General features: G+C 43.4%; 1 protein-coding gene and 1 pseudogene across 2 annotated transcripts in view; one reads left to right on the top strand and one right to left on the bottom strand.

The window, feature by feature from the left end:
* The window catches only part of EIF2AK3 (eukaryotic translation initiation factor 2 alpha kinase 3), a 75420-nt gene extending 63216 nt beyond the window's left edge, over positions 1 to 12204 (bottom strand). The window contains exon 1 of one of the 2 annotated variants that reach the window (XM_067704428.1): positions 11659 to 12204. In XM_067704428.1, coding sequence (XP_067560529.1) covers positions 11659 to 11990 — 332 coding nt within the window. In that variant the 5' untranslated portion in view covers positions 11991 to 12204. The remainder of the gene's footprint in view (positions 1 to 11658) is intronic. The other variant, XM_067704427.1, reaches the window with a different exon arrangement.
* A 2758-nt stretch (positions 12205 to 14962) lies between these two features.
* Positions 14963 to 20944, top strand: LOC137205790 (eukaryotic translation initiation factor 4B-like; annotated as a pseudogene).
* Positions 20945 to 22347: the final 1403 nt, after the last annotated feature.

The raw sequence follows: 22347 nt of genomic DNA, 5'->3' as shown, positions 1-22347 counted from the left end.
TGGAATGAAAGGGTTTGTTGAATAATTGTTCTAGGAATTTGTTAGGTATACCGGTCTGCTTCTGAAAGACCATGCAAATTCCAAGCACATATAGTTATGTTCCTGGTTCAGCTTATAAAATGTAACTTTTATCTATCCTACTTCATATACAATACATACAAATTCAAAGTAAAGCTACAAGTCGATTAAGACAAACCAGTTCAAGTACACTCATGTGAAACCTTTCAAAGAACTTAATTGTTTAGCAAATGAATACACTTATCAAGTGAATAAAAGTGTTAATTTAGTTCCCCAACTATACACTAATTCTCACTTTGAATTTTTCAAATGGTAACTCAGTCTCAACTGTGAAAATAAAGATTTTTTGCCACACTACAAACTAGTAATTTTCAATAACACAACAAAAGAAAAGTAACAATTCAACTCCTTTCCCCATGCATTACCCTGCATTCTCAAGAGATCTACTGGGAGTTGGATGAGGAGAATATGAGCCAAAAAATTATGTTATGATGAAGGTATAAAAAAATTCATACCTGACAAGCCAGAATGGAAAAGAATATGAAAAGAATATATATGTGTGTGTGTGTGTACATATACATATATATGTACACACACACACATCTGAGTCATTTTGGTATACAGAAGAAATTAATATAGCATTGTATATCAACTATACTTCAATAAAATTTCCAAAGAAAAGCCTCATACCTTAGATGTGTCAATTTACAAATAAAAGCAATAGACTCTAATTCAGTTAGAGATCAAGGGTTCAGAGCCAAGTCAACTCTTTCCTAGTCCTACTGCAGAAAGATCCGATTTTTCTGTTCAATAATCATTAACCATAAATAAATGGTAGAATGAAAAACCCTCTAATTGAGACAAAACTTAGTATACGCAAAGTGTAACCCATGAAGAATTAAGGAGACCACTGGAACACTTCAGACGCTATTTCTTTAAAATTCAGAACCAATGTTGTTCATTTAATCATGCTAGGCATTCCACTGTTAACAACAACGAAAAAGCTACACTTTTTCCGAATGTGTAGTTATTTGTGCTAGAGGTTTATACAGAGAAAAATGGTAAAATTTTAACTTTCATTTTCAAAACAAAGAAAAACCCAACAATAAAGTATGCATATGTCTTATGTATATATAAAACACATTTTAATAAGTAATTTGGAGTTTAATATCTAACTATCACTGAAAACCTGTAATGTGAGGTGCGTTGAACTGAGTCAAAGATTCTGCTTTTTAAAATAAACAAGAAATTTTCAGATGATGAACTACTATATTTAGAGAATATGTGTGAATTCTAGCAATAACGGAAAGAAAGACAAACACGTGGGCAGGAACAATTAAGTACATCACCCTCTTAACTGCTATTGATATTTAGTATAATCTGATTCTTTGATTTGGATGGCGCATCCGTAATTCTTTTCACCTCTCTTAATGGGAACAACAGAAACTCCCATAACAAACCCTGTCAGGTATCAAAAAAAAAAATTCTTCATTCTCCTCTGCTACAAGTTATGGGTTCTGTCCCAAGCACGTCTCTGGAAGGGAGTTTCCCCCTCTGCCATGGCTGGAACTGGGCAGCACCACTCGGCCAAGGAGATATGTAACGATTTAGACTGTCAGACCTTATCACATTCTTGGAGAGAGAAGCATCCAGGAGACAGGCTCTGCTGAAAAACAAAGTCCTCGGGGTGTATGCAGGACAGTCAGAGGTGGCAATAAGATATGGCATTTAGAACAAACACCAGTGAGAGCTGAATAATGAGCCTGCCACCGCCCCCCACCAAAAATCAGGGAGAACCTAAGGCCCTTTATCTCCCCACGATCCACTCGGCCTGTTTGGAGGTTTCTATGAGCAAGATGAAAAACTCTTAACTTATTTAAAGATCAAAGGAACTGCAGAAGCAGCATTTCCTGTGGAAAGAATCAGAGCTTTGAAGTCAGCCCTGTGTGCCCAGCCCCATGGCTCTGCTCTTGTTCTGCTCACGGCTCCATTCGAATTGCTTTTTCATGGGTAAAACAGGACTATTTCACTCAGCTCAGCATAACTCAAATTTGCCTGATTATCAAAATAATCTGGAGTGCTTGTTAAAAACCAGTAAAGGTAGGGCTTCCCTGGTGGCGCAGTGGTTGAGAGTCCGCCTGCCGGTGCAGGGGACGCGGGTTCGTGCCCCGGTCCGGGAGGATCCCACATGCCCCGGAGCGGCTGGGCCCGTGAGCCATGGCCGCTGAGCCTGCGCGTCCGGAGCCTGTGCTCCGCAACGGGAGAGGCCACAACAGTGAGAGGCCCACATACCGCAAAAAAAAAAAACAAAAAAGAAACAACCAGTAAAGGTTCACAGGTCCCCTCCCCAGAACAGGGTTGGGAGACGATAGCTTAACAAGTACCTGAGGTGAGTCTCAGGATAAGGTCAGTCTGGCAAAGAGTGATTTATCTCAAAGGGCTATTGCCTAGGAGTAAAAAAAAATAATCCATTACCTGGATGAAGACGGTCTATTGATCAACTCTGTCAGCAAACCCTTTTGAAACTTCTCTCACTTAACACATTGCTTCGGTTTACAAAGGCATTTGTTTCGATGATTCAACAGCAAGCACAGTTCTCTCACCCACAACCCCATTCTTCAAAGATCCTCTCAAGAAAGGTTTGCAATGACCTCATCCGATGGCCAGGTTCATCCCCTCGTCAGGCATCCCTGCAGTGGCAGCTGGGACACTGGCTGCCTCCCATTCTGGCCCAGTCCTTGCCCCTCCTCACCTGCCATCCCGACAGCTCTCAATCTCTAACAAGCGGGCCAAAGAGTTCCAGCTTTATCCAAAGCCCGCTGCTTACTCTATGTGTAATCTGACAGCTACTTATAACCAAATACAAAAGCTGTATTTTTTCTGAATATGTCGTAACTTGTGCTAGAGGTATATACAGAGAAGAACAGTAAACTTCTTTCATTTTCAAAACAAATAAAAAATCCAACAATAAAATATGCGTATGTCTTATGTATATATAAGAACACTATCTCTGCATTTTCAGCAGGGCATCACCACAAAGCCTTCAGAAAACTTCCCTTCCCTCTCCCAGCTTTCTGCATCCATCCCATCACTGAACATCTAAATCAGAAATCAGATCCGCCCTTGCTCTACATTTAGACAACAGTCATGTACTCTGGGCTCTACTTCTATAGCTTCCTTTAAATCTTTTCATTCTTCTTCAGTCTCACTGTCCTTGTCCTACAACAGATTCACATGTCTCATTAGAACATCTTCAGAAAGACTTTCTGCCAGGCTTCCCTGGTGTCTCAGTGGTTGGGAATCCACCTGCCAATGCAGGGGACATGGTTTCGATCCCTGGTCCGGGAAGATCCCATGTGCCGCAGAGCAACTAAGCCCGTGCGCCACAACTACTAAGCCTGCGCTCTAGAGCCCATGCTCCACAACAAGAGAAGCCACCACAATGAGAAGCCTGCACGCCATAACAAAGAGTAGCCGCCGCTCGCCGCAACTAGAGAAAGCCCGCGTGCAGCAATGAAGACCCAATGCAGCCAAAAATAATAAATAAATAAATTAATTAATTTTAAAAAAAAAAGACTTTCTGCCCCTGGTCTCGTCCCCCTTGCTCTCCCGACCGCTTTTTTGTTTTTTTCCCAACAGCTTTGTTTCTATAATAGAGATCTGATAAACTTCCGAAGTTCCCTGCGCCCAGTGAATAAGGCCACACTGCTTGGTATAGCACTAATCTGGCATAACCTAGGTTTCTAACCTTTTGAACAAAGTTCCCTTGTTAATTTGGTTTTTGTCGCATGTCTTCAATGATTTCATGTGCCCCTAAAACATCACTTCTAATGAATTCCCCCCATCTTTAGAGGAACTATTTAAGTACCAATCAAAATATTCAAGGCTTCTGGAAAGAAGTAGCTAAAATTACTAATTAAGTTTGGTATAATTCCAGTTCAAAACTGAGAAACTTGACTTTTTAATTAGCCTTCTCCTCAGTGAATGTCCAATTTCCATTAGGTTATTTGGAAAATAAGGGCGATCTCATGGATCCCGCATAGGCAGGTGCATAGGGGTCTAGGAGCCCTGGCTCAGAAACCACTACTCTGAGCCCTTGCTCACGTCATCCCTGCAGCTGAGACTGTCCTTGACACTTCACTTTCAAGGACTCACTCACTTGACGTCTCCATTCTCTTCACTCTCAAACTCTTCTTATGTCACTTTTCATCCATTCTAGTACAGCTAATTCTCTAACACATGTATCTCCCTCTCAGACCTGGGACTCCAGGACAGCCCAGGGGCCCGTTTATCTACCCTCAGCACCTAACAGTGCAGAGCCCCTAATCAAATGCAATAAATGTTGGTTGAATGAATAACTCTTGCTAGGGCAGATACTACTATTCACATAAAACAAAAACAAAAAAGAAGCTAAGAAAGATGTGAAAAGATGCACTTGCCTAAGGCACCAGAAGAAGAGGTTCTGGACAGAATTCTGAAGCCTAAACTTCAGGGTTTTTAACTCTATCGTTCTGTTAGCCATATGTCTGCGTAAGTGGCAACTCCTATATTACTATAATGTGCAGCTTTTATTCCTCCCAGGAGTCTCATCAAGATGCCACATATCCTGCTACTGCTTTGATTTTGCCCTTAACCGAGCAGAAATGACCTTAGGCCACAATGGATACCCAATTTTAAAAAAAATTTTGTTTGCTCTGACTTCTGTCACCCAGAATACCTGGCTGTTTACAATTAAGTTTATCCGAGTCTGATAAGTAAATGCTGAATTCCTTCATACAGTAACTTTGAAGGGGTCTTAATGCCTGTATAAATTTCCCAGGTGAAACAGACGCAGGTGACAGTAGAACATTGTATCAATTAAATGGTTTCTACAGTAACAACTGCTTATTTTAAAATTGTACATTTCCTGTTGTGGGGAAAAAGAAGTCACAAAGTTAAAAATGTGCTTGGGTTAAATCTGCTCTTTTGATGTAACCAAGAATCCTCTTCCTAAAATACATGCTGTCACTCAAGGAAGCACAGATTCTTGTTGAAAAACAAACGTACTAATTGTACTTTACTTCTTAGTCCTCACCTACTAAGTAAATCTTCCAATCAAACTTCATTTAAACCTGTCACAAGACTAGCCATGCCCCAAATCCAAACATAGTGCCGAAACGTACTAACTATATAACTTTGACATATCACCTAAACCTTAAAGAAATACAATCTAAGTTTTCAATGTTATAAACCACATGAGAGCGGCAGATATCATTTTCCAGTTAGACTAAAACATTTTTCGAAGCACTTTTTCTGCTTTATCCTAGGAAACTTTTTAAATAAAATGGTTAGTGACAGAGCAGCGTGAAAAAAATTAAAAATTAATCTCTCCTCTCACATTTAGTTCTGAAACCTACCAGCTCTCCTTTCTGTATTTTAAAACGTTTTGTCATAAAAATGTACAGGCAGCTCCTCTCTTACAAAAAAAGGAAAAAAAGCAGATGGAGTTTCCAGGCAGTATTTAGGAAATGAAGGAACATGTGGAAGCCACAGCTCACAGCAGCTGATAAAGACAGGTCGCCTTCTGCGCCCAGGAGTGTGAATACAGAACCGTTTCCTCAATCCTGTCACATATCATATCCAGAGTCCAGGTGTCAGTTAAGCTAAAAAGACAATTATAGGGGCTTCCCTGGTGGCACAGTGGTTAAGAATCTGCCTACCAATGCAGGGGACATGGGTTCGATCCCTGGTCCGGGAAAAGCCCACATGCCGCGGAGCAGCTAAGCCCATGTGCCACAACTACTGAACCTGCGCTCTAGAGCCCGTGAGCCACAACTACTGAGCCTGCGCTCTAGAGCCCGCAAGCCACAACTACTGAAGCCCATGCACCTAGAGCCCGTGCTCCGCAACAAGAGAAGCCACGGCACCGCAACAAAGAGTAGACCCCACTCGCAGCAACTAGAGAAGAGCCCATGCACAGCAATGGAGACCCAACGCAGCCAAAAAATTTTTAAAATTTTTAAAAAAAAGACAATTATAGACAGGAAGGCTAATCCATTACTCACCGAAAGCATGTTTATTTTGGCTTACAGCCTGCCTTGATACTTATGCACAAATTCTTTCTTCAGTGTGATTTGTAGTCAAATTTAAAAGTCTGGGGTCAGAAAAGTGAGCAGATAACTGAGTTCCCTTTCAACAGTGTATCCTAAGACTCTATTATTCAATAGTCATTTTAGTTTAAAAGATAAAGACTTGATTATGAATCTGAAGATCTGAGGAAGACCACAGATTTCTGTACCACTGATTCAGATCAGATCAATTTGTAAAAGGACAGAGAGGAGAAAGAAATAAAAGGGAATTCTATGGAGAACAGTATGGAGGTTCCTTAAAAACCTAAAAATAGAATTACCATATGACCCAGCAATCTCACTACTGGGCATATACCCTGAGAAAATCATAGTTCAAAAAGACACATGCAGGGCTTCCCTGGTGGCGCAGTGGTTGAGAGTCCGCCTGCCGATGCAGGGGACACGGGTTAGTGCCCCGGTCTGGGAAGATCCCGCATGCCGCGGAGTGGCTGGGCCCGTGAGCCATGGCCGCTGAGCCTGCGCATCCGGAGCTGTGCTCCGCAACGGGAGAGGCCACAACAGTGAGAGGTTCGCGTACGGCAAAAAAAAAAAAAAAGACACACGCACCCCAATGTTCACTGCAGCACTATGTACAATAGCCAGGTCATGGAAGCAAGCTCTATGCCCATCGACAGACGAATGGATAAAGAAGATGTGGTACATATATACAATGGAATATTACTCAGCCATAAAAAGGAACGAAACTTGGTCATTTGTAGAGATGTGGATGGACCTAGAGACTGTCATACAGAGTGAAGTAAGTCAGAAAGAGAAAAACAAATATCATATATTAACGCATATATGTGGAATCTAGAAATATGGTACAGATGAACTGGTTTGCAAGGCAGAAATAGAGACACAGATGTAGAGAACAAATGTATGGACACCAAGGGGGGGGAAGTGGCGGGGGCTGGGGTGGGTGGTGGGATGAACTGACATATATACACTAATATGTATAATATAGATAACTAATAAGAACCTGCTGTATAAAAAATAAATAAAGGGGCTTCCCTGGTGGGGCAGTGGTTGAGAGTCCACCTGCTGATGCGGAGGACGCGGGTTCGTGCCCCGGTCCGGGAAGATCCCACATGCCATGGAGCGGCTGGGCCCGTGAGCCATGGCTGCTGAGCCTGTGCGTCCGGAGACTGTGCTCCACAACAGGAGAGGCCACAGCAGTGAGAGGTCCGCATACCCCCCCAAAATAAATAAATAAATAAATAAATAAATAAATAAAAAAAATTAAATCATCTTACATTTGCAAAGTATTTTCAGGTTACAACTCATTAAATCCAAAAATTTCAGTTTACAGGTGCACAAATTAAAGAAGCACCATTAGATGAATGTCAAATTTAGTAGTACTTTTGTTAGAGGGAACTCAGAGGCAAAAGGAACACATATTTTACAAATTAGTGTCATAGTTAAAACTAGTGCTTTACAACTTCCAGGGCTGTCAGATGTCAATATGAAGATGCTCATCCCATCACAAGAACCCCAAGTGACACTTTGCAGCTTGTTATTTGTGCTGAAGTCGGAAAACTGGTAACTCACAACTTATGCCAATGTGCGTGCACAAAACCAAACAGTGAGGTGAGATTTTGACTTTCTTCCCAATTTTCTGCACTGACCATCTCATTTAAATTTCAACTAAATGTAATATTTAACAGGACAAGCACTGACAAGACTGCTACCAGAAAAACAAGTTTATTTTAGCTACTTTTTAAAGAGGAAAAAAGTAGTTTACTCACTCATTCACATGTTTGAGATGCAGAGTAAGCATTTAGACTGAAACCAATGAAAATTTCATCAAGATAAAAAAAAAATAAACTAGCGAGACTCATTCTGCTTCTTGGCATCAAAAGACAACATGCAAAAACAAAGACCTTCATTCCCCATCTCCCTCTTTTAAAAAGTTTTGCAAGGACCATGGTTTTTCACAGCTGTTTGCAGTAAAGGCTTGGTTAATCCAAATTTGTTCCCCTAATCTTCCTTCTTTAAATAAACAGGATATTGGTCTATTATTATAGAACTGATATTCTCTTTTTTTTACTTTTTTCTGAAGAGCACTTAAAAACAAAAGTTTTACAAACACTGCATACTTATCTCTTGTTGATTCTGCCAATCTACTTACTCAAGATTTCTCGGGCTTCCCTGGTGGTGCAGTGAAAGAGTCTGCCTGCCGATGCAGGGGACACGGGTTCGTGCCCCGGTCCGGGAAGATCCCACATGCCGCGGAGCGGCTGGGCCCGTGAGCCATGGCCGCTGAGCCTGCGCGTCCGGAGCCTGTGCTCCGCAACGGGAGAGGCCACAGCAGTGAGAGGCCCGCGTACCGCAAAAAAAAAAAAAAAAAAAAAAAGATTTCTCAAACTTTCCACACTATCTTAAGTTACCAGGAAGACCCTTAAACCCTGGCCTATCTCTTCCCAGCCAATTCTGTTTGCCAAAGATCACTTACTCTCTGGCAGGCAAAATTCCTCTATTTTCACTCTTCTTTCTGAGAAAGAAGTGGTCCTCTTGCTTGCCAACTACCTTCGCCTCCTCTTCTATTCCTTCCTTTTTCAACCTGTCTGTATAGGCTCCCACCCTCTGAATGTATAAAGATCAGAGGCAGAGGTCCCATCAGGTTTAACAGTGAGGGACTAAGGAAGTGGAGCCAAAAAGGATGAATCTTTTTTTTTTTTTTTTTTTGCTGCAGAGCGTGGCTTGGAGGATCTTAGTTCCCTGGGCAGTGGAAGCGCAGAGTCCTAACCACTGGACCACCAGGGAATTCCCCAAAAGGATGACTCTTTAACTCCTATAACTGTGCTCATGCCAAATCCCTCATCTTCTCAGTCCTCACCCTACGCCTCAAGCCTAGCCAGCTGTACCTTTGTCTGCTTTGCTGGCTCATCTTCTCTAAAACATAAGGCATTTCCTGAGATTTTTATCATGAGTCTCCTCTTCACACAGTTTCAACCATTTACCCTGACATCTCTCCAACTGTAGTCGCTTGTTTCCTACCTAATCTCTCCCTCTGGATGTCCTGCCAGCACCTCCAAGTCACCACGTCCAACACCAAACCCCTTACCTTTTCCTCCCTGCTCCCCTAAATCTTTCCACTTTCCCACCTGTGCTCTCACCTTTTAGCCACCCTGTTCTCCATCTTCAGACGGCGGTACCCAGGGAGGAGGAATCAATTCATTTGCCAGGAACCAAGGTTCTGCTTCCGATCTCTCAAATCTACCCCTTCTGTTCTATATCCACTGGACAGTAGTACACCTCTCATCGGCACCGCTATAACACGCTCCTTTTGGTATCCTTTCCTCAAGTTTTCAGTACACAGCATTGCTGGAGAAATATTCCTTAAGCACAAACTTCAATCAGGTCTGGCATTCGAGATACTCTACACCAAGACTTCTCAAACTGTAGTGTGTATGTGAATTGACGCTGATCTTGTTAAAACGCAGATACTCTTTCAGTGGATCTGGGCGGTGCCTGATTCTGGATTTCTAACATGTTCCCAAGTGATGACGATGTTACTAGCATATGGCTGTATACATACAATGTGCCCCAACCTATTTTTCTAGCCTTATCTTCTATCCCTCGCTGCCCAGCACACGTCTGTATCTCTCTCGTACGCACAGGTCACACACACACACACACACACACACACACACACACACAGATGCATACAAACAAAACAATGTTCCCTAAACATACTTCCCAGCTTTTGCACCTCTTGCTGTCTCCTCAAGTCCAGCCTCTGCCCATCACAGTTCTACCCACTTTTCAGGAAACAACTCATTCTGCCACAACATTTTCTCATCTTCTCTTCTACCTCACCTGGGTACTCCACCCACTGAACACTACAAAAACCCTGGGACACTGATGGCACGTAATTTGCATGGCTTCTGCCCTGTACAGTCATTATGGGTCCCCTTATTTATTATTATTTTTTTTTCCTGCGGTACGCGGGCCTCTCACTGCTGTGGCCTCTCCCCTTGCGGAGCACAGGCTCTGGACGCGCAGGCTCAGCGGCCATGGCTCACGGGCCCAGCTGCTCCGCTGCATGTGGGATCCTCCCAGACCGGGGCACGAACCCGTGTCCCCTGCATCGGCAGGCGGACTCTCAACCACTGCACCACCAGGGAAGCCCGGGTCCCCTTATTTAATCCTCACTGCACTTCCTCTTGGAGGACAGGGGCTATCTGCCTAAGCTCTGTAACCCCAGGGCATCCTGGGGGCCTCTCAAGTGCCAATAAATACCTGCTGCAGTGGATGTGTATTTTAAGAAAAATGAAACGTGTTTCTCTACTTCATGTAACTTACTTTGAGCAAGTGCTTCAGAAGTTTCTTTAAGAGAAACAAAAACACTCTTTCTGGATAGCTAACTCATTAGCAAAACCTATGAAAATTTTGCCAGACGTTTGCCACTTTAAAAACATCTACGTATAAACATTCAAGGGGTGCTTCTAGAATTTTAGTACGTATCCTAGTTATGGTAGTCTCCAGGCAAAATATCAAGGTTCTGATATTTAACTGAAAAATTAAACCTCATTTGTCATAATCTAGTAATTACCACATTGTAAATTTACAATACATTCTAATCCAGATTCTGGATTAATTTATCTAATGCTCCTGTTATCATTCCATTTATTAAATCACTTTCCTCCTGGGTGTGCTAAGATTAGTCATCTGCAAAATATTTTACCATTAAAATGCCTTACATTTGTGTCCAGACTTTGAAAAGTGCTTTAAAACATGTATCTTGAAATAACGTTTTTAAGGAGATGAAGCAACTCAACCAAGACAGCCCTATATTAAATGTTTATATAATAAACCCTATAAATATCAAAGAACTACCAAAATTCAAGAACACACCCATAGCTCCTAAACTTTAGTGTGTTCAAGAATTGTCTGGAGTGCGTGTTAAATTTGCAGATTCCAGGTTCTTACCCTGAGAAAGTCTAATTCAGTAAATCTGGAGTCGGACTTAGAAAACTGTACAGTTAACCAGCATCCCCAGGTGCTTCTGATGCAGGTGTTCCGCAGAACTCAATTACAGAAATACTGACCTCAACCCTGGTCCGTGGGCACTACAGGGATATGTTTAAAGGGAAACGTTGAAATCTCTTTGTGAAGTCCTTTCCCCAAACAGCTGTCACACCAGCACAGACATAAGGTTATTCACGAAAGAAAAAAAATGGGGTCTGTAAGTCCCTTGGGGTACTAGTAAAGCTCGAAAGCAATGCAAGAGGGAAAGTGACGTTTCCCTCCCACCTCGACCTCCATTCTCCGAGCATCCTCCAGGTACCTTGGAGGATGCTGCTTGCGCCTGGGAGCTAGAATCGGGCGCCGGGGAGCGGAGCGAGGCCAGTCTCCGGTCCAGGGGCTGGCAAGGCGGCCCCGCGTTCTCCCCCAGGTCAGCAGCAGTCCTCCGCCAGCGAGAGGCCGTGGCCGAGGGGGGACCGCGGCCACCAGATCCTCCGCGGCGCACGCGCATAAACAAGTAGACTCCCGGGGTCAGCGGTCCGGGTGCTCTGCCCGCGCCCCTCACCTGCGGCACGGCCGAAGATCGGCCTCGTCATCCGGTTCCGGCTCCCGCGGCTCCTGCTCCCCCGCGGCCGCCGGCAGAGCCTCGGCGTCCTCCACCGTCACCTCCGCCGCAGTCACGGCGCCCGCCGCCTGCACCCGCACGGCCGAAGTTGGAGCGGCCGCGGCCCCCAGGCCGAACGCCGCCTCCACTGTCGATGCGGGGAAGTCGGAAGCGCGCCGCGCGGCCACCGTCCCCGTCACGAGCCCCAGCTGCAGCGGTGGTAGCAGCAGCAGCAGCAGGAGCAGCAGCAGCAGCGCCCGTGCCAGCGACCCCGGGCGGGCGGCGCGCTCCATCAGCGGCCCGCCCCGCGCGCGGGCATGGAGGTGCAGCCGCCGGCGCCCGCCTCTCCCGCCGCTCGGAGCCCCGGACAAGGGCGAGGACGTGCTAGGGACCCCAGCCGCCGCTCCGACGGTCAGGACGTCCAGCCGCGTTTCTCAGGCCACGTCTTAGCCCGGCCTCAGCCACCGCCACCTGAGCGACAGCCTCCCTCGGACATCGCCCATTGAGCAAACTTTCCGCGCATCTGCTCTTTGATTGGCTGCGGCCTCTGCCACTCTGGGCTCCCAGGCTAGTCCTGTTGGAGAAGGTGGGCTTTCCCTGGTTGTCAACAGCACGCCTGCCAATCAAATTGTATTTCCTTAGCCCGAGGCCCGGCCCTCTTCCGGACGCGGTTACCAATGAGAAACGCTCCTCCCGGCAACCTTCTTACCTGATTGATGAGCTCCGCAGTTCCCAGAATACCTTTCCCCAGAGCAGATTGGCCATTGTGCTGGTTGGCCTCGCCCCTCAAAGCGAGGCGCTAGAGAACACTTGAAGATCAGTGGTGGAAGCCGATGCCCCTCAAAAGTCTGAGATAACTTCTTCTTGATTGGTTGGAAGCGGCACTTAATACGTGGCGGATTCTGAATGTGGAGAGGAAAGTCCCAAGTGAAAGGAAGAGTGGGAGGCTAGTCCCTGGTGGCGGGGAGGCGGCCGACCTTCAAGGGGTTACCGCTGTAAAACCTGGTTCTTTTGGATAGGCAAAAGAAGAGCAGGGAAAATGAGTGACCGCACAAAACGTGTAGTTCCTGAAAGTGGAAGGGGTAACGTGAGTTGAGGAGACGATCCTGCGTTTTCCGCGACGGTGTTGAGAATTACGGCTGGTTAGAGATGCCGGTGACCTACGTGATCCAGTCTATCCGACACGCCCCTTCCTCATTATAAAGGAGAAGGAGCCCTGGGCCGGTGCACTTACGTCATTTTTCTAAAGTCACATAGCTAGTTATTTACAGAACCGTGACTTTCATCCAAGCCTTCTGATCCTGGTCTGCCATGCTTTGTACCTCACTATAGAGCAAAGAAAGAGTTAAAACCGCAAAAGGCCAAACTGGAGAAGATTTGAACGTTCGGCTAAGGCTTTCGAACTTTTCATGCAGTTAAGGACACCGTGAAGATTTTTGAGTGAAGTGATAAGAGTTGTGGTTTAGGAACAACCAACTTCTGTGGATTCTTCAGCAGTGTTTTCAAAAGAAGAGCACCAAAGATTAGAAGACTGGTTGGGCAGCTATAGCTGGGAGGCTATGACCCCATCAGAATTCTGAAGTTGTTTTTTTTAAGATACCGGCATACAGACATGCTCTTAATTTCTTGTGTCCAAAAGCAAAAGAAGCGAAACCCCCCACTTCGCCTTCCACCTCCCACATTTCATTGTTGCTCAGTACAGCGAAACTCTGAACTCTTTGTCTTTAATTCCTCTTCTCTCCTTGTCAAACACACTACAGTCGGGCTTTGGGGCACACAACTCCACCAAACTGCTCTAGCTGTGGCCACCGTTGCTAAATTCAAAACACAATTCTCCATCTTCATTTTATCAGCTATAGTTAACCCAGCACATCAGTCTTTCCTATATAAAAACACTTTTCACTGGTTTTCCTGCTTCCACGTGGGCCAAATCATAACCCTCATTACCACCCCCATTTCAACTTAATCTCTTTGAAAGTCTTCTCTCCAAATAAGGTTACATTCGGAGGTACTGGGGGTAAGGACTTGAACATATGAATTTGAGGGGGGACACAATTCAGCCCGTAACACCCAGATACTCGTGAGACTTGTTCCCTCACTTCCTTCAAGGCTCTGTTACCTTCCGAGTGAAGACTCTCAGGACCACCCTTCCTAAACTCCTCCCCTGCTTTATTTCTCTCCTTAAATCTTAAAAACTCTACATACGTGTTTACTGTCTGTCTCCCTCCACTCCTATATAAATTCCATGAACATTTACTCATTGATGTATTCAAAGAGCCTAAAAACAATACAAAGTGTTTAGTAAGTGTTTAATAAATATTTCTTGAATGAATGAATATCTGAGGACAGAAGGGAAAGGGATAAATGGAAGAGATTATAGTTGCTATAGATAGAAGGGGGCAATTAAGGAAGCAAGATCCCAGAGTATCTGGGGAAAACAGAGACTGCTATGCCTTCCATGTTGAAAGTGGAGATTAGAGAGTACCCCTAGAGAATAAATTACTTTGCAATGAAGAGAAAATAGATGAGAGAGCTCAAACTAGTTGATCACTATCTACTCAACAAAACAGGAGATAAGATCTCCTAAGTAAGAGGTTATAAGAGGGATGTGTCAGAAAATTAACCTGAGGTGAAAAATGATTGTTGACTACTTGTAATGGCTCATTTGAAATTAGCTAGTATTGATATATATATTTTAGTGGACCTAGTCCTCACGGTTTTGTAACTTTTTCAAAAAATGATCATGTCACGAGCAATAATCTGAGCTAATGAATTAGGGATCTGCTTGCCACCTGTAAATGATGTGGAAGTTTTGTTCATTCATGTGTTCACTTACCATTCAGGGAGTACCATGTAGCCACCTGCATGTAATGGGAATAAAGATGTGAACAAAACAGGCATGGTCCTTGCCCTTCTGAAGCTTAATATCTATCTAGTTAGGGAGACAGACACTAATAATATATTATTAAAACCAAGACAAGTGCTATGATGAAAAGGGCACAGGCAGAAGGGCAGTGGTGGAAAATGTCAGGAGAGTCAAGCTTCATACTCAGAAAAAAAAAAAAAAACCATGCAAATATTTCCATTTTGGAAAAAGAAGAAAGTCCTGAGTCATCGTCATCCGAGTGGGAAAAAAATAACTGGGAGGGGAAAGAGAGTCTGCCAGTTTTAGAACAGCGAGCAGAGCCGCAGTGACTGCATGGGAGCTCTGGAAAGTGAGTCTGAGCACCTCAGGGAAGTGTATGAAAAGTTGGGACCAGGCGTGATGCTGATCAATGAGTCTGAGCCAGGAAAAGAAGCTGGTGGTTCCGTCCCTGAGCCAGGGCTGCCCAGAACAATTAAGATTCTAAAACAGCTTGGTCAAGAAGGTCAGGAAAACAGGTTAGAGCTTTAGTATCATAAGCTCAGTCCATGAACAGAGAATGTCTGTATCTGTTGAGATTGTATCTGGTTGTAATTAATAAAAAAAAAAAAAAGGCCACATAATGGCTGAAACAAGGAAGGGATTTATTTTTCTTAGTGACACGGCAGTGCCACATTGGTTTATTTAGTCTTACGCTCCTTCTGTTTTTCCACTCTTCATGTATGACTTTTGTTCCTCGTGCTTGTCATCTCATGATTTCAGGATGGCATGCCCAATATCATTTCTTTACTATGGGTAGGAAAAGGGGAACAACAGAAGACATTTACCACCTGAATTTGCCCTCTTTTAAAGAACTTCCCTGGAAGCCCCAAGTAGAGGACTTCCACTTACAATTCAAAGGTCAAGACTATGTCACGTAGTCTGCTAGGATAGCATACTGCCACTCTGAACAAAACTGGGGTTCTGCTAGTGATGATGAGGAGGGAATTTGTAATCTGCTTTATCGAAGTATAGTACATGTACGATAAAGTCTTCCTATTGAAAGCGCATGCTTGGATAAGTTTCGACAAATGCATACACCACAGTCAAGATAACAGAATATTTCATCACCCCCAAGGGCATTCTCACATCCCTCTGCGGTTAGTCCCTCCTTTCACTCCCCAGCCCCCAGGTAATCACTGATCTGTTTTCAGTCACAATGGATTTTCTAGAATTTTTAATAAATGTCATCATACAGTATAGACTCTTTTGTGTCTGGCTTCTCTCACTCCTTATACTTTTAACTTCATGCATGTTGTTGCATGCAGCCATACTTTGTTCATTTTTACTGCCGAGGAGTGTTCTATTGTATCTAGGCCACGTTTGTTTATCCATTCACCTAGTGGTGTACATTGGGATATTTCCAATTGTTGGCTATTACAAATAAAGCTACTGGGACTTCCCTGGTGGTCCAGTGGTTAAGGCTCTGCGCTCCCGATGCAGGGGGCCCGTGTTCAATCCCTGGTCAGGGAACTAGATCCCACATGGTGCAACTAAGAACCTGCATGCTGCCACTAGAAGATCCCGTGTGCCGCAACTAAGACCCGGCACAGCCAGATAAATAAATATTATTAAAAATAAATAAATAAAGCTGCTATGAACTTTCATGTACAACTCTTTTGTGGAAACATAGGTTTTTATAACCCTTGAGTAAATACCTAGAAGTAAACTTACTGGCTCATGTGATTGATGTATTTTTAACTCTATGACAATTTGCCAAATAGTTTTCCAAAGTGGTCGTACCATTTTACACTTCACTAGCCATGTGTGAGAGTTCAAGTTGTTCCAAATCCTCACCAACACTTGATATTGTCAGTCTTTTAACATCTGCTATTCTAGTGGATATGCAGTGGCATCTCATTGTGGTTTTGGTTTGCATTTCCCTGATAACGAATGATTTTGAACATCTTTTAATGTACTTATTGGACATTTATATATCTTCTTTTGTGAAATATCTGTTCAAAGCATTTATAAATGAAAGAATTTATATAGGTAGGCACCCAGCAGAGTTTGCCATACAGTGAAATATGCTGTGTCTGTGGGCTATTGCCATAAAAATAATAAGGAGCCATCCCAACAATGAAGTGGCTTTAAAAAAATTTATGCTTTCACACCCTGTGCCTGAGGATTGAATGATGTAGCCAAAACACTTTATTCTTATGGCAATGGCAGAAACACAAAAAAAGATGAGTGGAAACTTACAGGCTAGAGTCAGAACCAGAGTACTGAAAAAGAAATAAAAGGAATCCAAATTGGAAAAGAAGAAGTTAAACTGTCACTGTTTGCAGATGACATGACACTATACATAGAAGATCCTAAAGATGCTACCAGAAAACTACTAGAGCCCATCAGTGAATCTGGTAAAGTTGCAGTTTACAAAATTAATACACAGAAATCTGTCACATTTCTATACACTAACAATGAAAGATCAGAAGGAGAAATTCAAGAAACAATCCCATTTACCACCACATCAAAAAGAATAAAATACCTAGGAATAAACCTACCTAAGGAGACAAAAGACATATACTCCAAAAACTATAAGATGCTGATGAAAAAAATTGAAGAAGATACAAACATATGGAAAGATATACCACGTTCGTGGATTGGAAGAATCAATATCATCAAAATGACTATAGTACCCAAGGCAATCTACAGGTTCAATGCAACCCCTATCAAATTACCAATGTCATTTTTCACAGAACTAGAACGAAAACATCTTAAAATTTGTATGGAGACACAAAAGACCCTGAATAGCCAAAACAATCTTGAGAAAGAAAAAAACAGAGCTGGAGGAAGCAGGATCCCTGACTTCAGACTATACTACAAAGCTATAGTCATCAAAACAGTATGGTACTGGCACAAAAATAGAAATATAGATCAATGGAACAGGATAGAAAGCCCAGAGATAAACCCACACACTTGTGGTCAATTAATCTATGACAAAGGAGGCAAGACTACACAATGGTGGAAAGACAGTCTCTTCAACAAATGGTGTTGGGCAAACTGGACCAACAAAAAAAAAGAAAAAAAATGAAATTAGATCATTCTTTAACACCATACACAAAAATAAGCTCAAAATGGATTAAAGACCTAAATGTGAGACCAGACACTAAAAAATTCCTAGAGGAAAACATAGGCAGAACACTCTCTGACATAAATCTCAGCAATATCTTCTTCAATCTGTCTCCCAGAATAATGGAAATAAAAACAAAAATAAACAAATGGGGGGCTTCCCTGGTGGCGCAGTGGTTGAGAGTCTGCCTGCCGATACAGGGGACACGGGTTCGTGCCCCAGTCCGGGAAGATCCCACATGCCGTGGAGCGGCTGGGCCCGTGAGCCATGGCCGCTGAGCCTGCGCATCTGGAGGCTGTGCTCCGCAACAGGAGAGGCCACAACAGTGAGAGGCCCGCGTACAGCAAAAAAAAACCATAGGAAAAAATACACATTGCCTTCAAAGAAACAATAGTAAGATTGACAGATTACTTAGACGAAGACATGACAATGTTAAAGTGGTGTAAGAAATGAACTGACAACTTATAATACTGTACTCAGTGAAAACGTCTTTTAAAAAATGAAAGCAATACAAAAACTTTAAAAACAATAAAAGAACCTGGCTGTCAGCAAACTTAGAGTAAAGTAAATACTGAAGGGAGTTTTTCAGATAGAGAGAAAATGATCCAAGATGGAAATCTGAAAATGAAGGGCACAAGAACTAATGATTATTGAAAAGGGTAAATTTGGGGATAAATATAAATGAAAATTATTGTTTTGTAGAATAATGCTAATGCCTTTTGGAGCTTTAAGTAATACATAGAATTTAAATGTACATAATATTAAAATACATGGGCTTCCCTGGTGGCACAGTGGTTAAGAATGTGCCTGCCAATGCAGGGGACATGGGTTCGAGCTCTGGTCCCGGAGGATCCCACATGCCACAGAGCAACAAAGCCCGTGCACCACAACTACTGAGCCTGTGCTCTAGAGCCCGTGAGCCACAGCTACTGAGCCTTCGTGCCACAACTACCGAAGCCTGTGCACCTAGAGCCCGTGCTCTGCAACAAGAGAAGCCACCGCAATGAGAGGCCCGCACACCACAACAAAGAGTAGCCCCCGCTCGCTGCTACTAGAGAAAGCCCCGTGCACAGCAACGAAGACACAACACAGCCAAAAATAAAAATAAGTAAAATAAATAAATTAAAAATAAATAAATAAAATAAAATACTTAACAATAGCACAAAATGTGGGAGTAAGCAAATGCAGTTAATGTAGTCAAAGATCTTCGCATTGTCTGGGAAAGTAAAGTACTAATTTATGTTATACTGTATTAGGTCAAGGATGCATGTTACAATCTTAGGGTTATCACTTAAAGAATAGTAAAGGTTGTATAACTAACAGAGAGAGGAAATGGAATAATAAAAATATGTGATTTATCCAAAGTGGGCAGGAAAATAGGAAAAAGAGGACAAGAAACAGGTGGGACAGTTAGAGAAAAAAAAACAGTAAGTGGTAGTTATAAATGCCCGTATATCAGTATCTACATTAAACATGTATGGGATAAGTCCTCCTGCTATAACACAAAGCTTATCAGACTAGATAAACGGTAAGAGACACACCTTACCTGTAAGGTGTACACGCAAAACTTGTACATGCAAACAGTAGCAAAAAGAAAGCTGATGTAATCATAATTATATCTAGAAAAGCTGATTTTTAAAATGACTTAAAATTTTTAAAAAGTAGACTTTAGTACTCTAGGTTTACAGCAAAACTGAGCAGAAAGTACAGAGTTCCCAAATACCTCCTCTCCCCACATACCCACAGCCACCCCCTCTATCAAAATCCGCACCCTCCCAGAGTGGTACGTTTGCTACAATCAACGAACCTGCATTGATTCATCACTGTCACCCCAAGTCCAATGCATTTACCCCGTGAACCCAGCAAGGAGGTTGAAAGGTTTTGGTTATACTGAGTTTGAGGACCTGAGTTTGGATTCCTTGCTCAGTATGCTGAGCAACAGTGAAGTGTTTCTAGGGAACAGGGGATTTCAAATGGACATTGCTGATCAAGTACAGGATGAATACAGGAAGGATCATTCTTTTGGCCAAGATAGAAATCGGTATTCTGACAAAACATGTATACACCGTAGGGCCCATCCTGCTGCAGACAGCTTTGATGACTACCTGCCCAGAAGAAGTGACGATAGCTTTGGACACAAATGTTGAGATCATTGTGATTCACACTGATACCATGATGGGTGTCAGGATGAGTAGTAGGATGGTTCACACTGGGATATGGATTGATATGGGGGCTGGGATTGCTATGATGACTGAGGCAGTAGAGACTATGACAGAGGCTATGATTACAGGACAGGCAGTGGCAGGAAGACCATTTGGTCATGCACCGTAGGGATGATAACTACAGAGAAAGAGGGGACCACTATGAAGACAGATATGACAGACGAGATGACCGGTCCTGGAGCTCCCGAGATGAAAATAGGCATGATGATAGAGGTCCTCCCACCCACAGACCCAACGTGAATGTAAAGCCTCAGGGTACTCCCAAGGAAGATGATTCCTCTGCTAGCACCTTGCAGTCCAGACGAGCAGCCTCTGTCTGTAGAGGGGCAAAGCCTAACTGACACAGTCGCTAGACACGTTCCCCCAAACAAGAACTTCAACCTCGGGAGAGACACAAAAGCTGCCCAAGTAAAGAGACTCAGGAAAGGGAAGGGTTGAGGAGAGGAAGTAAGTCATCACAGACGGACCTCAGCCGCATCTGGCAGAAATGCACGAAGAAAAGAAAAAGAAGTCTTTAGAAAAGGAAACATTCAATAAGGAGGAAGATTGTCGCTCTCCAACTTCCAAGCCTCCCATACCTGAGCAGCCTCCAAAGGTAATGCCAGCCCCTCCACCAAAGAAGAATGCTTGGGGGAAGCTGATCTCAGAGCTCAGACATAGAGCAACAACAGTAGTTCTGGCTCAGCCATCTGAGGAAGGACCCGCAGGGAAGGTGAAAAGAAAATAGATGGGTGAATGTCCCAAGAGGTCAGCGTGCCAACTCCAGCCCTAATCCAGTACGGGGAGGGAACAAAGACGACCAGAGGAGTAAGGTGGGAAGGATGGTAAAAAAGGCGCCTGAGCCAAAGAAACCTGAAGAAAATCCAGGCTTCAGGTTCAGTTCTGCAAGCAGTCATGCTACTCTCTCCTTTGATAGAGAACATGAAAATGAGGGCGATGATTACAACGAATAGACCTCTACATCCTCTGCATTCTCCTAGTCTCTCTCTGCCCTGGAACATTCGAGAGCAAATCAAACCTCTATTCTGGCAAGATAAAATAAAACTCACCATCTCCTAGTGGGGAGCGGGGGAGGATCAACCCGCTAGGATGATTGAACAGTTCTGTGATTGAGGGATTTTCCTGGATCTTCTGTTTTAAAACAGGTAAAGTTCTGGGCAAACTAGGGTATATTGGTCCCCTTTTATGGCAGCAAAAGACCAGGGATCTTGTGTGTCACAGATAAGCCCTAGGCTTCCTTGTAGTCTCTGTTTTGCTGTATTTCCCACCTTTCAACACGGCCCCAACTCCACTCACTGTCTGATAACCCAATTTACAGCTCTCCTGACTGCCTGCGCCTCCTTTCTAGGACCACAGCGGCTGTTACTCTCTGTCCCGGTAGTCGGACCCAATCTCTCTCCTAGGCTATGGCCCCTAATTCTTTTAGGACTCTGCCCTAGGATTTTGTATTAAAAAGAGGGTGATTATCTATCTATTTATCTATCTATCTATCTATCTATCTAGATATAGATATATTCATTCTATATATGTAAATGTATTTCTATATAAATAAATATATATTTCTATACCTATCTATATCTGTATCTCTCTGGAAGAAGAAAACAGGTCCCAAGGTTGCTTCTGGAAGAATGAACAGGTTGGCCAAGGCACCAGGGTGGGAGGATAGGAGGAAGACTGTTTGCTTCTTTTAGCAGCTTTATTGAGATATAATTCACATAACATACAATTCACCTATTTAAAGTGTAGCATTCAATGGTTGAATATATCGACAGAGTTGTGCAACCAGGAAGGAGGGTTTAAACTGTGTATCCTTTTGTATCTGTTAAAGTAGGTGCCCAGGAACAGTCCTCGGAGCTTTCTGAAAGACTGTCTCCCAGATTGTAATCCTCAGGTTGGCTTGAAAAGAACTTTACATTTCTTGGTTAAAAAATAAAAATAAAATAAAATAAGGCCTAAGGCATACTTCAGGCCAAAGGACCCCTCAGGATTTTCACTGGTTGGTAACTTTTGTTGTCAGAGGATGGAGGGGGACTCCTCAAAAGACCACAGCCTGGGATCCAGATCTCGCCCCTCTCGTCTCCCCAGGGAACTTGCCTCTTTGCAGAGCACTGATTTCAGCACAGCACTCTGTCAGCATTTTCAGGCACCTGTCACCAAGCATGGCATCCCAGGACAGGGTGTGTGATCACAAGTTTAGTGTCATAACTCCCTTCAACTTTGCCCAAGCTAGAGCATTTTTAAAAAGGTGTTTATGATTATCTTCAGTGTCCTTTCTTAATTCACTCTAATTTTCTACAGTGAACCTATGTTACCTCTATATTTTTTAAGTTAAAAATAAAACACCGTCCTCATGGTGCCTCCTACAGGAAGCCTTCCTTGACTACTCCCTCATTTCCCATGGTAGGTTTGGTACCCTTAAAACCCTATTAGTTTCCATAATACCCATGCTCACT

Source organism: Pseudorca crassidens, chromosome 14, assembly GCF_039906515.1.
Source record: "Pseudorca crassidens isolate mPseCra1 chromosome 14, mPseCra1.hap1, whole genome shotgun sequence".
NCBI lineage: Eukaryota > Metazoa > Chordata > Mammalia > Artiodactyla > Delphinidae > Pseudorca > Pseudorca crassidens.
Note: the sequence above shows the minus strand (reverse complement) of the source record. Positions and strands in the feature narration are given on the sequence as shown.